The sequence below is a fragment of the Tinamus guttatus genome, unplaced genomic scaffold (genome assembly GCF_059628265.1).
Source record: "Tinamus guttatus ecotype Peru unplaced genomic scaffold, ASM5962826v1 Tinamus_guttatus_pri_ptg000150l, whole genome shotgun sequence".
In the NCBI taxonomy this organism is placed as follows: Eukaryota; Metazoa; Chordata; class Aves; order Tinamiformes; family Tinamidae; genus Tinamus; species Tinamus guttatus.
In genome coordinates this window covers 11168583-11187447 of record NW_028288684.1, presented here as the reverse complement: position 1 = coordinate 11187447, position 18865 = coordinate 11168583, and the positions used below count along the sequence as shown (strand labels likewise).

General features: G+C 39.3%; 1 protein-coding gene across 1 annotated transcript in view; it reads left to right on the top strand.

The window, feature by feature from the left end:
* The window catches only part of ATM (ATM serine/threonine kinase), a 53538-nt gene extending 35407 nt beyond the window's left edge, over positions 1-18131 (top strand). Inside the window, exons 42-62 of the mRNA XM_088522306.1 lie at positions 111-259; positions 693-797; positions 1288-1407; positions 2035-2269; positions 3878-4045; positions 5372-5491; positions 6435-6652; positions 6966-7173; positions 8121-8234; positions 8614-8772; positions 8962-9100; positions 9459-9541; positions 11313-11453; positions 12381-12497; positions 13070-13216; positions 14240-14405; positions 15456-15542; positions 15621-15735; positions 16980-17043; positions 17673-17809; positions 17946-18131. Coding sequence (XP_088378432.1) covers positions 111-259; positions 693-797; positions 1288-1407; positions 2035-2269; positions 3878-4045; positions 5372-5491; positions 6435-6652; positions 6966-7173; positions 8121-8234; positions 8614-8772; positions 8962-9100; positions 9459-9541; positions 11313-11453; positions 12381-12497; positions 13070-13216; positions 14240-14405; positions 15456-15542; positions 15621-15735; positions 16980-17043; positions 17673-17809; positions 17946-18129 — 2976 coding nt within the window. The 3' untranslated portion in view covers positions 18130-18131. The remainder of the gene's footprint in view (positions 1-110; positions 260-692; positions 798-1287; positions 1408-2034; positions 2270-3877; positions 4046-5371; positions 5492-6434; positions 6653-6965; positions 7174-8120; positions 8235-8613; positions 8773-8961; positions 9101-9458; positions 9542-11312; positions 11454-12380; positions 12498-13069; positions 13217-14239; positions 14406-15455; positions 15543-15620; positions 15736-16979; positions 17044-17672; positions 17810-17945) is intronic.
* The last annotated feature ends 734 nt before the right edge of the window (positions 18132-18865 follow it).

Here is an 18865-nt window from a genome sequence, read left to right as displayed (position 1 = left end):
AACTTTGTTTCCGGCTTCCTTCAAAGGCTGTTCTAAAAAGAATAAAATAAAGAAACATATCAGATTATTAAAGGAAGAAAAGCAACTTTCAGTAATTTTGTGAATTACAGGCTTTGCAGAATTTTGGGCTTTGCAATACCCTTTCCACATATTTAAAAGGACTTGAACATGAAAACACTGAATGGAGCACAGAGCTGCAGGAAATACACTTCCAGGCAGCATGGAGGAACATGCAGTGGGGCCACATCTCTCCAGCCAAGTAAGCCAGGCTGTTTTTTGCCTAGTTCTGTAAGTGAAAGACAGTGGTTTCAATTCCAAGCAAAAGGAAGATACTCTAATATAATTTCTAGGAACTGACCTGAACCATTGAGTTGCAGAGCAGTCTGTTTCACACATAGCTGTCCGGTTTGTGTGTGATTCTGTTTTTATTATCCTGGAAAGCTGTATGTTTGTATTTCTTCCTTTTGTCTGTTCATAACTATTTCTTAAATGCCCTTCCTAGTTTTTCGCTATTGACTCAGATCATAGATTTACCTTAACTACAAAGGATAGAACCTTTTAACATTTAATTTTCAAGCAAATGGGAGAAAACATTACTTGTTAATCCATAAGAGGTCATCAAGGACTGAATAAGAAAATTTTGGTTCATGGCTGATGATTTTCCTTTTATTTTACTCTGTTTTATTTTTTAGAAGTGAGACAGGAGGACCAGGGTACCATGAATCACTGTATGATGCTCTTCAGTCTTTACGAGATAAGGAATTCACTGCTTTCTATGACATTCTTAAAGATGCCAGGTAAAAAAGCAGCTGTGTCAATATTCTGTTGTTAGGGAGATGTGTGTGTGTCTGTAGTTGCAAGTAATGAATACAAGACTATTGTAGGGTTTTGTGTTTTTAAATAAAGATTTATCCATAGAATAAGACTAATACTTCTGGGCTGTAATTCCATTTGTAGTTTTATTTTGGGTATTTTTGTCTCTTATGCATCCACAATTATTGTGTTAATGTGAGGTATGTCTCCTGCAGTATGCATCCCTTTCTTTGCAAGTCACTTACATAGAATGTCATTTGAATGCTGAATAGTATCTTTTAGATGAACTAATACATATTCTTTGGTATTTTTATATGCTTACTATATTTTTGTTTCTTTTTTTTTTTTTTGGTAATGCAAAGTAATTCTGAACTTAATAGTCTTGCTCCTTAATTTCTGTACACTATATGGTAATTATTGTGGGTATTTGGAATTATTTGTGGATATTAAAAAAAATCGCTGTTTAATCCCTAGAGTGAAGGAAGTTGAAGAACTGTGTAAAGGCAGCCTCGAGTCTGTGTATTCTTTATATCCAACTCTTTGCAGACTACAGATAATTGGAGAGCTGGAAAATACTGGACAGCTGTTCTCCAGGTATTTGTTTAAATTTGAAACATTTAATGTGTTTCATTCCATACTCCTTTTCAGTTCATAGGCCTAACAAGATTGTTCTCACTTTTTGCTATCACAGTTTTTTGTTTTGCTGTCACACCACCCTGAAACCAGTTAGTTTTAGTAACCTTTCCTATTTGCAGTTAATGTACCTTATAACAAAATCATACATACCAGAGAGAAACTACACAGCTCTAATGTCACATACTTGTATTTTATTCCCATTTTAATCTTTACATAGAATAAAAACATTATATAATTAAATAAATATCTTAGTCTTCTAATATTTTGTACAGCTCTGTAACTGTATGTAAGGGAATCACTTTGGTACTCTTTTTTAATACTTTTATTTTTGCATTTAATCAAGAATGGTTATAGTGGAATTGTTTCCCCTAACAACATTGATCTCTTGATCTTCACGCTTTTTAAAAAGGGAAGCCCACTCGTTCATTCTGCACATTCATCATTGCAGGCTTAAGGACTGTGTCTTGTTTTTGAATTGTAGATTGTGAACTACCACTTTAGGTTGCTTTTGCTGCTCATTTTGTACTTCTTTAAATATCGAGTGAGAATAATAACGGATCTTTTTCATTTTGGTGACGACTGCAGATCTGTTACTACACAACAGCTGAATGATACTTATGTGAAGTGGCAGAGGCAGTCGCTGCTTCTCCAGGACACTGACTTCCGTTTCCAGGAACCTGTCATGGCTCTGCGCTCGGTAGTTCTGGGGATTTTGCTCGAAAAGGAGAACGAAAACACTAAAAGAGAATGCATTAAGGACATCCTCACAAATCATCTGGTGGAGCTCTCTAAATTGGCAAGAGCTGCTAAAAATACACAGGTAACAATTTTGAGGAAAAATCAGTAATTGATATTTAAGTTTTGAGTATATAAAGAACTTCATTAAAGATGAACCATTCCAAGTTATATTCTAAGTTCAGGGAATCAATTATGTGGAAGCTAAAGCTATGTGGAACTTAGGAGTTCTATTTGTGGGCATTTTTGTTCATAACTGTCAGTCTCTATGGAGCAGATAGTACTAAATTGGAATTTTTACCACAAAATGCCCTTACAGCTTTATCATTTTATTTTGATACAGTGGTCTATCTCCAGCTGTCACTCACATAAGGTTGTTCTAATGTTCCCACTTGCATATTCAGAAAGAACTCCTTTGTCTATCAGGTGTTGCCTTCAAGGGATTATAAGTATATACTATGTATATAGTATATAAAGTACTTCAAAGTACCAAATATCTCTCTAGAAGGCCTGTTAGGATTTGGGTTGATCAGTGATGGCTGCCACTGTCGGTGCTGGGAACCCGTTTTAGGATCCCGAGTTTGCCCGGCCTTGTTGCAGCTAGTGCATGCAGAGCAGGAACTCACCAGGACTTACAGAGCAGCACCCTCTTCCTAACGCCTCTGAAGGGAGTAATTCCAGCTAAACATTTTACCTAGGAAGCTGATTAACATTTCACCTATGCAAAAGTTTGTTAACATTTGCTTTCAGAATGCTTCCACCTGTTTTTGCGAATAATGATGAAATCAGTAAAATAGATGTTTTGGATTTCTTTTGCCCAATGCCTCCAGAATAGTTTGGCATATTTACTTAATTATTTTTTTTGGTCTCATGCCTATCCAGCTGCTAATATTGTAGTAATGGGTGTCCTGTAGGCACTTAAATAGAAAATCTGTTTTTTTTTTTTCTGTTTGGCTTTTAGTTACAGGAAAATGTTAAGATTGGGCCCGAACAAGTTTTTGAGGAAGCACACTTCGAAATTAATGGCTTTCCCTTTCTCCACATGGGTCCCAACACCAGCCATCAGTGGAGGGGCAGAAGTGCCATGCAGAGTCAGGACACTGAGCCTAGCTGAAATACTCTAATTCATGTTGTCATTTGTAGGCTTTCTTGTATTTTAGTTGCTTACCTTTTATAAGGTGATTATTTAAAAGTTTGATGGGTTTGACTGTCAGTTGGACAACGTTTGAAAACACATTTTAGCATCAGTCTTGAGAGAGGCGTGCAAATGAATTAGGGCATTGTTTTTGTTTGGTTGAGGTCTCTTTGGATGTAGTTATAAATGATTTATAATTTTAGCTTAGTGATATTGTAGTAGGTAATGATTGTAGAATTTCTGTACCTTCAGCCTCTGAGTAATAAGAAATGTTAAATATTGATGCATTATTATGGGAGTTCTGAAGTTCAGTTCAGTAGCCTATTTTTGTTGCAAGCCAGGATTTTCCACAAAAAATATATGTTTCAGAAAATATAACCTCATATTTCCTCCAAACATTTTTTAGCATTTAGCAATGCATTCAGTTGCATTGTGCAGCAACTGAATATGCTGCACAAGTAGAGCAAGTTAATGATGGAGTTCAAACACAAAACTTGCTATGAGATATGTGGATTTGACTTAAAGCATTGTTGATAATGATCTTATTTTGATTTTCAGCTTCCAGAGAGAGCTATATTTCAGATCAAACAATGCAATCCATCAGGATATGGGGTTTCCGAATGGCAGTTGGAAGAGGCTGAAGTTTTCTGGGCTAAAAAGGAAGAGAGTCTTGCACTGAATATCCTTAAAGGGATGATAAGGAAGTTAGATGCAGATCAGTTTCAGGTATGTGTTATGTAACGTATTGACTTACAGGAATTAAATAATTTGAAAACCTATTCTCACTTTCTCAACTTTTTCCACAGAAGAAAAAGAAAGGGCTAGCTATAATACTGCTAAACCTGTTCTGCATTCTTAAATGTCTGAAGGCAAAAAATCTGTATTAGCAGATGTTACTGGGGGATTTCAAAGTGCATCTGTAAAGGTGGCAGATGTTAGAATCTATTACTCATTATTTTGCCTTCAGTGCCACCACTGTCAAGTTTATAGCTTTGTAAAATCAAAGATCGTTTCCTTTGATGCTGAAAGGTAATTAGTTTTAAACAAAGCTGTTACATGGACGTGTGTCTTCTTGAACTATAGCCATAGTTAAATGAACTAAAGGCTGAACGTGCCTATTTAGGCATAGCATGTTGGGAGTTGCAATAGGGTGCGTGTTTTTGTTACAGGAAGAATAATATTAAGGTTTTAATCTCTGATCCTTATTGTGTAAAAAATGAATGTTAATAGAAAATCAGGCAAGAAGCATTCCTCGCCTGATGGCTGTGGGACATCCTTGCACACAGTGGGAGTGTGAATTGGGGCTTCTATTTCAGGGAGGGTGAGGCTATATCACAAAGTTTGCAGAAATTTCAGGCAAATTTGGGCTGATGAGCATTCTGTACTGTATGTTAGATGTTGTCGCATTTGAATTAGTCCAGTGTCAAAGAACACAGATGTGTATCAGAGATGCTCTGTCATTCCTGTAAATCTTCTCCTGTTTATAAGTACTGTCTTGTTTGCAAGGACTGTCTTCCATGCCACCTGCCAGGCCCCTGATACTAGGGCATTTTTAATAAGAAATACCTTTTCTACCTCTGTTGTTAGTTCAGTTATTTCATTTTTGAAGTAACTGTAGAACATTTGGAAAAATACAGTCTGGTCCTGGTGTAATTTTAATGATTACACATTGGATAGTTATCACAGCACCAAGGATGTGCACTGTGGGACTTCAAATGAAATGGGAGAGATGGGGAAAAAAAAAAACACAGTTCTGGAAATATGCTATATATTTATGTAATATTTAATAAATTTTATCAGTTTATTGTATTTTTCATTGTACAAACTCTCAGGTATTTAAGAATAGCTTATGCTTTTCTTTAGTCAAACACACAAAGTGATTTAAAGCTTATGACTGCTATTGATGTGGATAGTAAATTACAGTAAAAAGCCCAAGTGATTAAAGTTTGTGTGGGAGTAGAAGTGTTTATAAATTGTCTATTTTTTATGTAGAAGATATTTTTTTATTTGATGCCACCTTCTTCTTTTTTTCCAAAACATCCTTTCTCAAAGGTTAATAAAGATCCTCATCTCAGGCTGGTGTATACGGAGTGTCTGAGGTTGTGTGGGACCTGGTTAGCAGAAACGTGCTTGGAAAACCCTACAGTCATCATGCAGAAATACTTAGAGAAGGTACAGGATTGTGTCTGAAATGTGCAGTCATTGAGATCAATGCTGTGCTAGAGATCAAGATATTTTATGATACAGACCTTAATTTTTCTGTATTGAAAATGTGGATTCTTGTAAAAATACGATAAGCTTGTATGATGCTATATAATACCATAATCTTATAAAATATGTGGTATACAGCTTTACAGTATTCACAGTGAAATTTGTGTGTGATGTTCAGATTGGCAGGTCAGTGATAGGGCCACTGTTTCCTCCTCCTCATCCCCATCCTTCTCTCTTCACTTTCTGGACGGGTCATTCACTAGATGGTGTTTTCACTACTGGAGTTTTGTTTGTAGCAGTCCGTAGTCAGGTGCTAGGAGGCCTTGTACTAATATTTCAAAATCCTGTAATCATTTTTTAACTTTTGTTAAGGAGAAAAAAAAACATTTTTAGTACTGTTTGTCTACTGTGTCTTTCCTCTATTTCATGCTAATTTGTGAATCTTCATTTAGTTGCTTCTGCGTTTCCTGTTACCCACCACGTACCTTCTTCATGCTGATAATTTGAATCAGTGACTTTCACTTACACAGTCTTCTATTTTTGGCACTTTATCAACTGTCTCCTATTTTTCCTTCTTGTCTCATGATGTAAGCTTTTTAAAGCAAAATATCTTTGTCTTGCTTTGAAACTTCATGTTCAGTTACTCTGAAAGGCAGAAGGCTGTAGGAAACCTTTGTGCAGTTGTTAAAGCTATTCCAAATACAGTATTTTTGACTCTTGACACTGAAACACTCCTCAAGAATTAAATTAATTTAGAAGAATATTTAGTACAGTAGGTTTTATTTTGTATCCATATATTATGTCATCAGAGGCAGTATTAAATAATGAAGTTTAATCATTACGCAGTAAAGTTTAGTTATAATGATGATCAATCAGCCTTATCATTGTTGTAACTTCCCTTTAGGCTGTGGAGATTGCTACGAGCTGCAGTGGAGAGGACAGTGATGAGCTGAAGAAGGGAAGGATGAAGGCTTTCCTCTCTCTGGCTCGCTTCTCCGATAATCAGTACCAACGAATCGAGAACTACATGAAGTCCTCGGAGTTTGAAAATAAGCAGGCGCTCCTGAAGAAGGCCAAGGAGGAGGTTGGGCTCCTGCGGGAGCGCAGAGTTGAGACCAATCGGTGAGCACTCAACCAGAGCTGGTTGCTGTGGAATAGTCTAAGGCCTGTGGCCTCTCACAAGTGAGCCAGCAAGGCTCACATCTCAACAGCTGGATTTTAAAATTGAAAATAAGCAATACTGGGCTTGCGTAGACATGCATCGAAGGAACAGCTGCCCCCACTTGGTTTAACAGTCTTTTACTGCGCTCGTTCGTGCAAAGCAAGTAAAAAAGACTATTAAATTTACGGAGAAGAGAACTGCAGACAGCTTTACTGTTAGTTCATTAAGAAAAAAAATCTGTTGTTTAATATATATATTTATCTTTTTGCATAGATACACAGTGAAAGTTCAGCGAGAGCTTCATTTGGATGAATGTGCCATACATGCCCTAACTGAGGATCGTAAACGCTTCCTGTGTAAAGCAGTGGAGAACTATATCAGCTGTTTGCTAAGTGGAGAAGAGCATGACATGTGGATATTCCGACTCTGTTCCCTATGGCTCGAAAATTCTGGAGTCGATAGAGTCAATGAAATGATGCAGGTAGAAGTCTGTGGCTGCTTTTCTTCATTGTGCTTTTAACTGAAATTACCCATCTTTCTTCTCTTCCTCCTCTATCTTCTTTTCATGATACCTGTGTTTCTAGAAATGGAATTACAGTGCAGTGCAGTACCCTTTCTCATCTATCTCCTTAACTTTTCCCTCAAAACTTTACCGTTTCACTTATCATTGCTCATAATTTAGATGCTATCAGTAACAATGTATTTTTCACTGCATCCTACAGTATAATTGAACAAGTCTCTAAGATCAAACATATCTCATGACCTTACACTGTTCTCACCTTGTTCTTTGCACACCTTTGATACCGTCTATGCCTTTGTGAACATCCTTGGCTGTGTTATGTCTGGTTTGTATTGGTTATACTTTCAAGTGCATAGATCTGTTTTTAGACTATCTGTCTGTGCACTAGGGGGGTCCTAACTCTCAGATTGACTCTGTCATCTCTACCATGAGCCAGCCTATCTGTTAATTCTTACAGGAATGACATGCTTTGATTACTGATACCTATTTTATTTATTGCATCTCTTTATAATTAACGTCAAGAAATGAAAAGTATTCCTTTGCTCATAGTTTTAACAAACAATTGTTTCTTTCCTTAAATTAGATTCAGAAATTTTGGGTTAGGATGCTCTCTCACCATTTGTTCATGCAGAATTTAGCAATGCTGTTTGAACTTAACGTGTCTAAGCTCTGCTCTAATAATAGAATGGCAAACACCACTGTTCTCCTCAAAGACTTCTAGTGCTTAAGAGATGTGAACCAAAATGATGTGATAGTTACTGTGTTGCCACTTGATCACCCAGCAGTGCTTGCTTTCAGTTAAAAAATACATTGCTAATACTCAGTATTTTACGATTACATTTGTTTGTCAGGTTTTTGTTTTGTTTTGTTTCTGGTGCAACTTTCTAACTGAACTTTCTTTACCGTAGAAAAATGCAGAGAAGATTCCTTCCTACAAATTTTTGCCTCTGATGTATCAGTTGGCTGCTCGAATGGGAACCAAGAAGATGGGTGGCCTAGGATTTCGTGAAGTTCTGAATAGTGTAATTCATGCTTTTTATTTCAGAAGGCATTGTGGTTGATGCCTACTTTTAAACAATACGTGAATCTTCCTTTGTATATGAGTTATGTAACTGATAGAAGTTTCTTAAAAATGACTGATCAAAATGAATATTTTTGTTAAGAGAGGAGGAGGGTGGGGACTTTTATCTTTGCTGTCTTTATGAGTTTAATGTTGTCCAAGAATATGCTTATGTAGGCACAGGAATTACTTTAATGTGCTATGGAAAAATCTCTTAAATTATATTATTACTTTCATTTCTTATGAAGAGCTATAGAAGCTTAAATTAGTTATGCTACTTAAGTATTTTTATTTCTTCTCCTCAGCTTTTAATACTGTGATTTTTTTGTTTTTCTTGGCAGCTAATATCTAGAATTTCACTGGATCATCCACATCATACTTTGTTTATAATACTGGCTTTGGCAAATGCTAACAAGGATGAACTCCTGACAAAACCACAATCAATAAGAAGAAATAAATTAATTAAAAATGCACCGAAAGAAATCTCCCAGCTTGATGTGGTAAGCAGAAGAATAAAAATTGCATTCTATAGATCACATTAATTTTTGTATTAAATATATATATATATATGTAATATATATGTATATATTATGCATACTGCTATTATTGTGTATAATGCTACTGTGCATTTTCATCTGATAAAGCATAGTTTGCAAAATGGAGTGTTTGTGTTTTATTGGTCTTTTTAGGACCGAATGGAGGCTGCCAGCAATATAATCAATATTATAAGAAGGAAGAGCCCTCGTATGGTTAGAGATGTTGAGGCACTTTGTGATGCTTACATCACCTTAGCAAACTTAGATGCTACTCCATGGAGAACTGAAAGAAGTAAGGCTTGGAAAGGGTTTTTTCTTTTTACTTGTAGTGAAGAGGTATATTTTTTCTTGGACAAAAATTAGTACTTTTTAGTATTCAGTTAAAGGAGATGATGTGCCAGTACTGTCCTACTCCTGATAAATGTAAACTTAGTTGGTTTAAAAGTCATAGGAATGCACTTGCACTGTAGGATTCGGACTTGCTGAGCATGAAAGTCCAGAGAGCTCCTGTGATCCCCATGAGCTCCTCTTAGGCAGCAGTGCGCAGCGTGGGTCTGGGTCCTCAACTTACCAATGTAACCTGGGTTTTGTGAACTTTGATACCTGCTTATAATTCAGAATTTAAAGTCATCAATTCCTTTCAATTACAGAAGGGATAAGAATTCCAGCAGACCAGCCAATTATTAAACTGAAGAACTTGGAGGATGTTGTTGTTCCCACCATGGAAATTAAGGTAACTGAAATTGAAACAAATATACATAATAATATTGTGTCTTAAAATCAGTTTCTACTTTTTATAATGAGAGTTGTAGCTTATAACACTTCATCAGACTCCTGTGTTCTTTAGAGGTCAGCCTTGATAGCTGGGGTATTTTCTTGTGGGATGGGAGATGCAAGGTGAAATCCTTCCCATAGGCTTAACAAGACCTTGAACGTAACTCATATCCTGGATAATTGCTTCTTATGAGAAGATGGTTTTTCCACTACCACTGTTACCACTGGCTAGTCTTTCATTATGAAAAGGAATGATGAGATCCCTAAATTCCCAGAAAGGATCCAGGACCTCGAATCTCTTACTCTGCTCAGAGTTCCTCAGGGCTTGGAGGAGACACTTAATGTCTAGAAATTCCTGCAATTCAACAGCTGTGTTTCCTTTTGTTGTATCTAATTGCCCATCTCACGTGTTTTACTATTCAGTAATGGTAAATTACCCATTCCCATCAGTGTAAGTTTTGGGACTGGGCACCCCCTAAAATTTAAGTGTTAGGATACTGAACTTCCTGCTTTTGAAGTCCCCCTGCCATGTCTGTAAGGCTGAATAAACCAGGGCAGGGAACACGGTTCGGCCATTTGATCAGAGGCCAGAAATCTTCACAGCATCTGGCTGTTCTTCTCTTGGGCCCAAGTGTTGCTGCTTTGTAGGATGTGATCGGTGTTTTCCCTGCCTTTCTTTCCCACTCAAACTGCCTAACCAGCAAGAGAGTTAAATGGGATGTAAACACCTGGAGCAGTATTTCCTAGCAGCTGCCTCAGTGGGGTTGCTCGTGGCGTGAGGAGATGCAGGGCAGCTGCAGATGGAGCAGTGGGGCAGAGTTTTAGGGCTGTAGTTTGTGCACGTTAGTGACGCTGCCGAGCGCGAGCGGTTCCTGGTCGGCTGCGTCCCCCGGGCACCAACGTTGTCTGCGAGGCCGGGATTCGGCACAGGCGGAGAGGGTCTGGGCTCCCCAGGGCAAGAGGGACGGGGAGCTTCTAGAGAGGGTCCAGCGTAGAGCCACGAAGATGATGAAGGGACAGGAGCATCTATCATATGAGGAAAGACTAAGCGAGCTGGGCCTGTTTAGCCTGGAGATGAGAAGATTGGGAGAGGATCTGATCAACATGTGTAAATGCCTGAGGGGTGAATGTAGGGAGGATGGGGCCAAACTCTTCTCAGTAGTGGCCAGTGACAGGATGAGGGATAACGGGTGCAAATTGAAACACAGGAAGTTCCATCTGCATGTGAGGAAGAACTTCTTGATTGTGAGGGTGCCAGAGCCCTGGAACAGGCTGCCTAGAGAGGCTGTGGAGTCTCCTTCTCTGGAGATCTTCCAAAGCCGCCTGGATGCCACCCTGTGCCCCGTGCTCTAGGTGTCCCTGCTGGAGCAGGGGGTTGGACTAGATGATCTCTAGAAGCCCCCTCCAACCTTAACCCTCCTGGGATTCTGTGATTCTGTCTCAGAGCTTGTTTGGTGGCAGATGGCAGCACCAGGTCCCCTTTACGAGGGAACTGAAGAGCCGGAACCCCACTCACTCCTGTGTTCTGGTTTATGTTTGTTTGTCTTGGTTTCTAGTAACATGTATGTATGCAACTTTACAGCTTTTCTTGGTGTTTCCCTTGTAGATACTCACATAAATGTTTATATCTTGTCTACTAATAAGGCTTCCAAACCTCAGGCTATTAGCCTCTCTCTGAGGGAAGTGGAGGTAATATTTATAATAATTTTAAACTACATTTATAATTTCAGGTGGATCCCATGGGAGTCTATGAAAATATAGTGACAATAAGGTCTTTTAAGCCAGAATTTCGCTTAGCAGGAGGTGTGAATCTGCCTAAAATAATAGACTGTGTAGGATCGGACGGTAAAGAAAGGAGGCAACTGGTGAAGGTAGGTTCTGTGAGCTGAAAGGACATTGCGGAGACTTGGCATGTTGGAATTTTGAGTTCATGTGTCATTTTTCTCATATACTGCTCCTGTACCCCACGCAAACTTTTCAGTGTCGATTTCATCAGTTCAGGAATATTCTAATAAAGGAAATTGCAAGAGGTCTCGTAATATAGTACATTTTTAATAATTATCTTTCATCAACATGTCTGTGTACAGTAATTAAAGAGATAATTACCAGACATGCTGAAGGTGAAGTTGTGTCTCAACTAGTGACTAGAATATATAGCAAGTAAGTTATGTGCATTTTATATTAAACACCTCCTTTATTACCCCCATATGAAAAGGATTATGTTTTGGAGGCAGTTTGAAAACATGTATATGGGCAAACAGATTTCTAAACCAAAATTCTTTCTCTTTAAACTCAATTAATTTCACTGTGTTCATCTCTGATGCCTTTATAAATGTTCAGCAGCTGGTGGGAGAGCTTTGCATTGCTCTTAAGTATGGGGAGTACTGAAAGCTTGAAGGGGATGCATGAATCTCTGCATGAGATTTCCCTCATCAGAATTGCAGTACCAGGACAGCTGCTTCCGATGTGTGCTGCATTGGTAAATATGGTCAATGAAAGATTTAAAAACAAACTAACAAACAAACACTACTATTTATTATGTATATTGACTTAATCTTTAATCAAATGATATTTGTCAAAGAAGATTATGATGGTGATAATTTAAGTTGATGGTTCTCTTTAAGCAACTGAGCACTACCAGAAAACCAAACATTAAGGAAAAGCAAATGTTAATTACATTTTACTGCAGGAGATGATAGTGGAAATGTAAGCTGTGTTTTGTGGATTTTTGGAGTAATTTCTTAAATTGGGGAAGTGGTTGGATACTGACAAAATGTGTTTATGTGTTTGTTCTAAAGGGACGTGATGACCTGCGACAAGATGCTGTCATGCAGCAGGTTTTCCAGATGTGCAATACGTTGCTGCAGGAAAACACTGAAACGCGAACAAGAAAATTAACCATTCGGAGATACAAGGTAGCCTTGAACAGCAGAGGAATAAATGTTGCTATTATAACTTCTATTCCCACTATTCTCTTTTTAACCTAAAGGCAATATAAAAGTGTGTGTGTGTGTATATATGTATATATATGTGTGTATGTATGTATATATATATATATATATATATATACACATACACGGTGTGAAAACAGTCACCCCTCCCTAAGGTTCAGAGTAAACTCAAAATAATTGTCAAAATTTATTTTTTCAAGTCCAAAAAAAAAATCTGCTACCCCAATATATGTTTACATTCAGTTTTAAGTTTGTATAACAGAAGCAGGTCATGCATCTTTGAATTGCAAGATGGTGGTCATTAAACTTGGGCATACAAACTTGTTCAAGAATTCTTGTTAATTTGGGTCTTGTGTCTTCCTTTCAGTCCAGAATCCTGTCTAGCATCTGCTCCTGCAGGATTTGAATTGCAGAGCTGTTGTTGGAATTAGGAAAACAAAACAAACAAAAAATGCAGAAATGAATGCAATATTTGGACATGTACTTTGTCCTTTTCCTTCCTTTTTGGATATTTAGTACGGGTTTTGTGTTCCCAGGTGGTTCCCTTCTCCCAGAGAAGCGGCCTTCTCGAGTGGTGCTCCGGCACGACGCCCATCGGAGAGTTCCTGGTGGGCAGCGCGGGAGCTCACCAGAGGTACAGGCCGAAGGACTTCTCCATTTCCGACTGTCAGAAGCTAATGATGGTGAGTCACCGGGATGGAGGAGAACTGCCTGGCTCCTGGCCTGGCTACAGAGGGACTGTTCTTTTTTTCCTAGATACTTCCAGAGACAACAAAGCTTTGCTTTTAGCATGTAACAACGAAAACGAGCAGGGGCAGGGAATTAATTCATCTTCTCACCAGCCTGGGGAGACTTGTGTGTGAATGAAATTTCAAATGAAAATTACCGAATAAGTGACTGTTGCTGAATAGAGCTGAATCCCCAAGAAATCTGTTTTAATTTCTAGAATATTGTAGAATATAAATCTTTTGGAATTCCAAAATGATCATAATGGAGGCCTGGCAGAGTCAGTATAAAGTTATTTTATACTCGCCATGTTTCTCTTTAAATATTTAAACATCATTTTGCTTTCATAAATAAACCAGAATTCCAGAATTCCCCTTAAGTACCGACCCTTGCAAATAAAAGCATTGTTTTATAATGCAGCTGGATGGATGTAACGTCCTAATTGTTGTGGGGCAGGGGAAGGGCTCTGGCTGCTCCTCCCGTGCGCAGGAGGTGGCCCAGCTCACCGTGAGGCAGGCCAGGGAGCTGCGCTACAAAGAGGGAAGTTTTATATAAGCTGATGGAAAAAATATCTATATTATAAATATATATATATTTATTTATTTATATATGTATATGTCTGTGTGTGTATGTAAGAAAAGCAGGTCCATCCCCTGCAGAGGCAGCTCACATCCCTCGCCACATTCTTGCATGATCTTCACTTCAGGCCAGGTGCCACTCGCAGCCACCCCTGCACTGCAGGGACAGCGAGTGGTTGCAGCAGGGCACTGCAAACAGTTTTATCTGGTACCTTAGAGCCAGGGCAGGGCGAGACATTATTTCCTTTTAAATCTGCATTTATTAACAGCATAAGTATTTATTCAGCTTTAGTATTTCATTGAGAAGAATGGGAAAAGAGTTTATGTATTTCTTTTAAAGGAAGAGGTAATTTCCATCCAAACCAGTAAATCATGGGGAAAATATTTCTTATATATTTAAAGGATGCACAAAAGAAACATTCTGACGAGAAATACAGTATCTTTATGAAAGTCTGCGAGAATTTTCAGCCCGTGTTCCGTTATTTCTGCATGGAGAAGTTCCTGGACCCAGCGGTGTGGTTTGAGAAGCGGCTGGCCTACACCCGCAGCGTGGCCACGTCCTCCATAGGTACCGCGAGCGCCCGCGGCCCCTCTGCTCGGTGGATTATTAACGGGGTCTTCTTAACGTTATGAAAACGGATTGTTTATGCCCAGTGGTTGTTTGACTTTTGTTCTGTGTCAGGGCTGCCCGGGGGACAGACTGGCAGCCTGGGGGACAGGCCAACAAAATGCCAGCATTATTTTTGTATTTGAAGTTTTAGGGTCTCTTCTCCTCCTTTTTCCTCAGTAGAAAGATGAAGTGAAATGCTGTTTGGTTTTTGTTTGTTTGTTTTATGTGTATTTTTAGGTCTGGCAAATTTTGAAGTATTTTACCCACCTGATTCTGTTGATTCACATTTAGCACCCACTCATTTTATCCGTAGCCTCAAATGTTTTAACAGAATTGAATCTGAAAAGTTGGGCATTTACTTTCTGCGTGCTCACTTCATTGGCAATGGCTGAAATAGTTTGTTAAGCTTTGGCATTTTTCCTTTGATTTTTCCATCATATTGTTGTATACTTCTTTTTTTGATACAAAAAAAAAAGAATATACAATTTAACAGAATTCAGATGAAGGCATTTGACATAAATTACTGTGTTCCATGGCCATAAGAGTATAAGAAACAGAATCAGCTCAAAGTGCAGCAAGCAAGATTTGACAATTTTGCAAGGATACTACATGCAAGGGTAGTAAAACGCTGGAATGAGCTTACCTGAAAGGTTTATAACTTGAGTCACCAGAGATTTGTAAAGCCAGGTTAGACAGGAATGTCTCAGAAACTGTTTAGGTGTAGGGGAGCTGCCTCAACTGAATTCTGTCTAGACCTGTTTTATGGTTATAGAAGTTACGAGATTTTCTAGATAACCTCCTCTTTTTGGATTTATGGAATGACATTTGCTCTTCTTTATTGGAATAATTTGCATACGTGGGAAAAGAAATATTCCTTTCACTTTTTTGTTTACATGTGTTGCACTGATTCTAATAATCTTGCCTTGGTCACATTTTCCCCAGTTTTGATGGTATATAACTATGGTTCCAGCACTTAAATTTCATTTTTCAATAATCTTTTTCTTTTAGTTGGCTATATACTTGGACTTGGAGACAGGCACGTTCAGAATATTCTGATAGATGAACAAACTGCAGAACTGGTGCATATAGATCTGGGTGAGTGGAAGAGAAAAGAGAATCTTCGTTTTTCATTACCTAAACATTTTTAGAAACATTTATTATCCCTTCCTTTAGGGGTTGCTTTTGAGCAAGGTAAAATCCTTCCCACTCCAGAGACGGTTCCGTTTCGACTAACGAGGGACATTGTGGATGGGATGGGTATCACTGGCGTGGAGGGGGTCTTCAGGAGGTAAGTGACCCTTCCCCGCGCCGGCCCACGGAGGCAGCCGGGGACTTGGGCACCAGGAGTTTTTATGTTACACCCTTAAGATGCTTGAGAGGAGGCTGCGATTCCTGACGGCAGCGTGCAGACCTGATGCTGTCCTCTAACAGCTCATGCACTGTCAGCTACGTAACCAGCTAGCGATTTCACTGCAGCTGCCCCCCTTCTCATCATCTAGCAGGTCCTGTCGGGCTGTGGGGGCATTCAGGAATGGCTCAGTGCTCACAAAACTGAACTTCTTCCTCTCAAATTAACCTGCTGGCGTTTTTTTTCCTTCAGAATTGTGGCCAGTTGGCTATTCAGTTTCTTCAAACCATTTTGTTCTGCCTCTTCTATTTCTGCCCATTTTTATGCAAGTAATTTAAAGTCTTTTTTCCTCTGTGAGTCACACACTTCCTACTACGTTTCACGAGCAAAATATAAATCCTGCAATAGATTTGAGCTGCATCAAACTCCATCCTATCTCCTGAGAACGACCCAACCTCTGAAAAGCAGAGCGTTTCTTCAAGACTTTCGCAATGTTTATGAACTGAGTACTTGCAGACTCTGTATGTCCCTTGAAGACAAAATCACTGCCACTTAGGTTCTAGCCATAAGTGCTGCCAAATTCCCCATTTCAACTCTTCTGAAACTTCTTCAGAGGAATATAGGAATTGTTTGGCTGCATCATAAGCAAACACAGTGTAACAGGCTGCTGGGGCAGATACTCTTAGTTCCTCAGCCATGGGGGTTTGTGGTGAACTGTGTAGGTGCATCAGCAAGTGCCCAGGCTGGGAATGTGATAACTGTGACGGGGTTGTTCTCCTGCTGAAGTGCACAAGGAGGCTCTCATCCCCCTTTCGCTAGGAGCGCTTGTTCCCTAAGCACCCGACTCCTTGGACAAGGTTCCTTGAGTTGGGGGCAAATGCAGACAACCCCTTCTGTGTCTAAGGTCCCTGGAGAGGCTTCAGCAGTGAAGATTTAAGGAATAAACCAGTCTCGTTTGTAAGAAACTTCTTGCTGCCCCAGCTTGGTGTCTGAGCTACCGCATCTGCTGCTTCCCACCAAAGCTATTTCTGAATTTCTTCTGTATTTTTTTAATGGAAACATCAGAGATGATTTTCATATGATAGAAATAATCTGTAGAAAGAGATAAATCTTTTATTAAAATAATGAAAATAAGGTTCACTTTTACCAAAAAAAATCCAAAAATAATGTTAAGTATTTTCTAGGTGCTGTGAGAAAACAATGGATGTTATGAGGAATTCACAAGAAGCTCTGCTGACTATCGTAGAGGTATTTTTTTCATGCAGATGCTAAACTGAAAAAAAAAAAAACCTTTGATTTCCTGTCTTTGTCCAGCTCTTTATCTTCATTGTTGTTGTATTTTAGTTCCATAGCTTTGTTCAGATTTGTTAATTCATGTAGTCCTCAAGGAAATCAAGACCAGTTTACATTTTCTAAGGGAACTTTTTGTGTCAGGCTTATGCTTAGTTTTCCCTCCTCAGTACCCGGAAGTTTGTATTTATAGCTACAGGACGACATTCCCAGGATGGCTAGTGACAATTTAATTCAATTCTCTTTGTCTAAGTCTTAAAGAAGAGAATTAAACTTATTTTTAAAACCTCTTAGGGTCTGCATTAAGAATTAATAGTGATATTTAGTGGCTAGAGATGTATTTCAAAATAGCATCTTAATTGTTGAGCGTGACTGAGTGGCAAAAATGAGCCAAGTATGAGGAATTCAAATATTTGCAAATGACCAGAAGTTGTTTTATTTTGCACCATGTGCTACACAACGCCGCCCAGGGCGGCTGGATTCCCCTGCCCAAGTGTGCCGCTGTGGTTAGTGTGTGCGTTACTGCTGCTCACTGAGCGAGCTGGCATTAACAGTGTGAATTAAACGGGTGTTTATTTGCTGTGTAGGTGCTGCTCTACGATCCTCTGTTTGACTGGACCATGAACCCTCTGAAGGCTCTGTACCTGCAGCAGAGGACAGAGGACGAGGCCGACATCAGCTCTACGCTCAATGCTGATCCACAGGAATGTAACAGAACAGCCAGGTACAGCAGCACCGGCTGCTTATGGACTGCTCGCTGCCCTGCTGCTTTGCTCAGCAGTTTTCTCCTGAACGTTACTTTGTTCAGGATCCCTAACGACTCCTCTTTTTCACCTTTTATTTTTTTTTAACTCTTCCAGCAGCGATGATCAGAATTTTAACAAAGTGGCCGAGCGTGTCCTGATGAGGCTTCAGGAGAAGCTGAAAGGTGTCGAGGAGGGAACAGTGCTCAGCGTGGGAGGGCAGGTGAACCTCCTCATTCAGCAGGCCATGGACCCTAAAAACCTCAGCCAACTTTTTCCGGGATGGAGAGCCTGGGTGTAACTCAAAAGGATCTCATCGTTTTTTTTTTAAGAAGCTTGTTTTTAAGCAGCTAATGCCTTAACATTTCAAATTGTTATTTCCTAGAGAAAACATTTCATCAGCAGCAACAGTGAGGTTTACGTTAGGTTATTAGGTGAATTGTCTTTCAGTTGCTTGTTACGAAGTCCGCGTGTTGTCCCCACGGTTGTGCTCACCGGGCAGTGCAGGGCGCAGCCGCCGCTCCGTGGGGCCTGCAAGGCTGGTGACTTTGTGACTTTGCTGGGGCAAAGTGGGTGCATAGTCTCCATTAGCCTCTGATCCCTGGCCTTTGTGTGGCCTCAAGTAGCTGCAGGCTCCTAACTAGCTCTGCACGGTAGCCAGCGCTGGAGGGTGGATCATCTGGAAACCCCAGGTCATGAAAGCAGCAGCCAAAGAGCATTTCAAAAGTGTCTGTATGTGTGGGGGATACCTTAAAGATAACGCCACACTGATACTCCTGTGTTCTTTTATACTTTCATTAAGTATCTCACCTTTAGTGAACTGAAGCTTCTTGGGGTTTTTACCCAAGTTAAATGGACATTTCTTAATAGAAATAGGATCCCTGAGCCAAGCATAAAACAGTGCTGCTCTTTTTTGCCATTGTAATTGAAATTATGTTGGTACTTTCTCTCCATAACATGTCTTTAATAGCATAAAACATAAAAGATATATTTAGTTCATTTAACTCAAACTTCCATGATAACATAGGCTGACTATG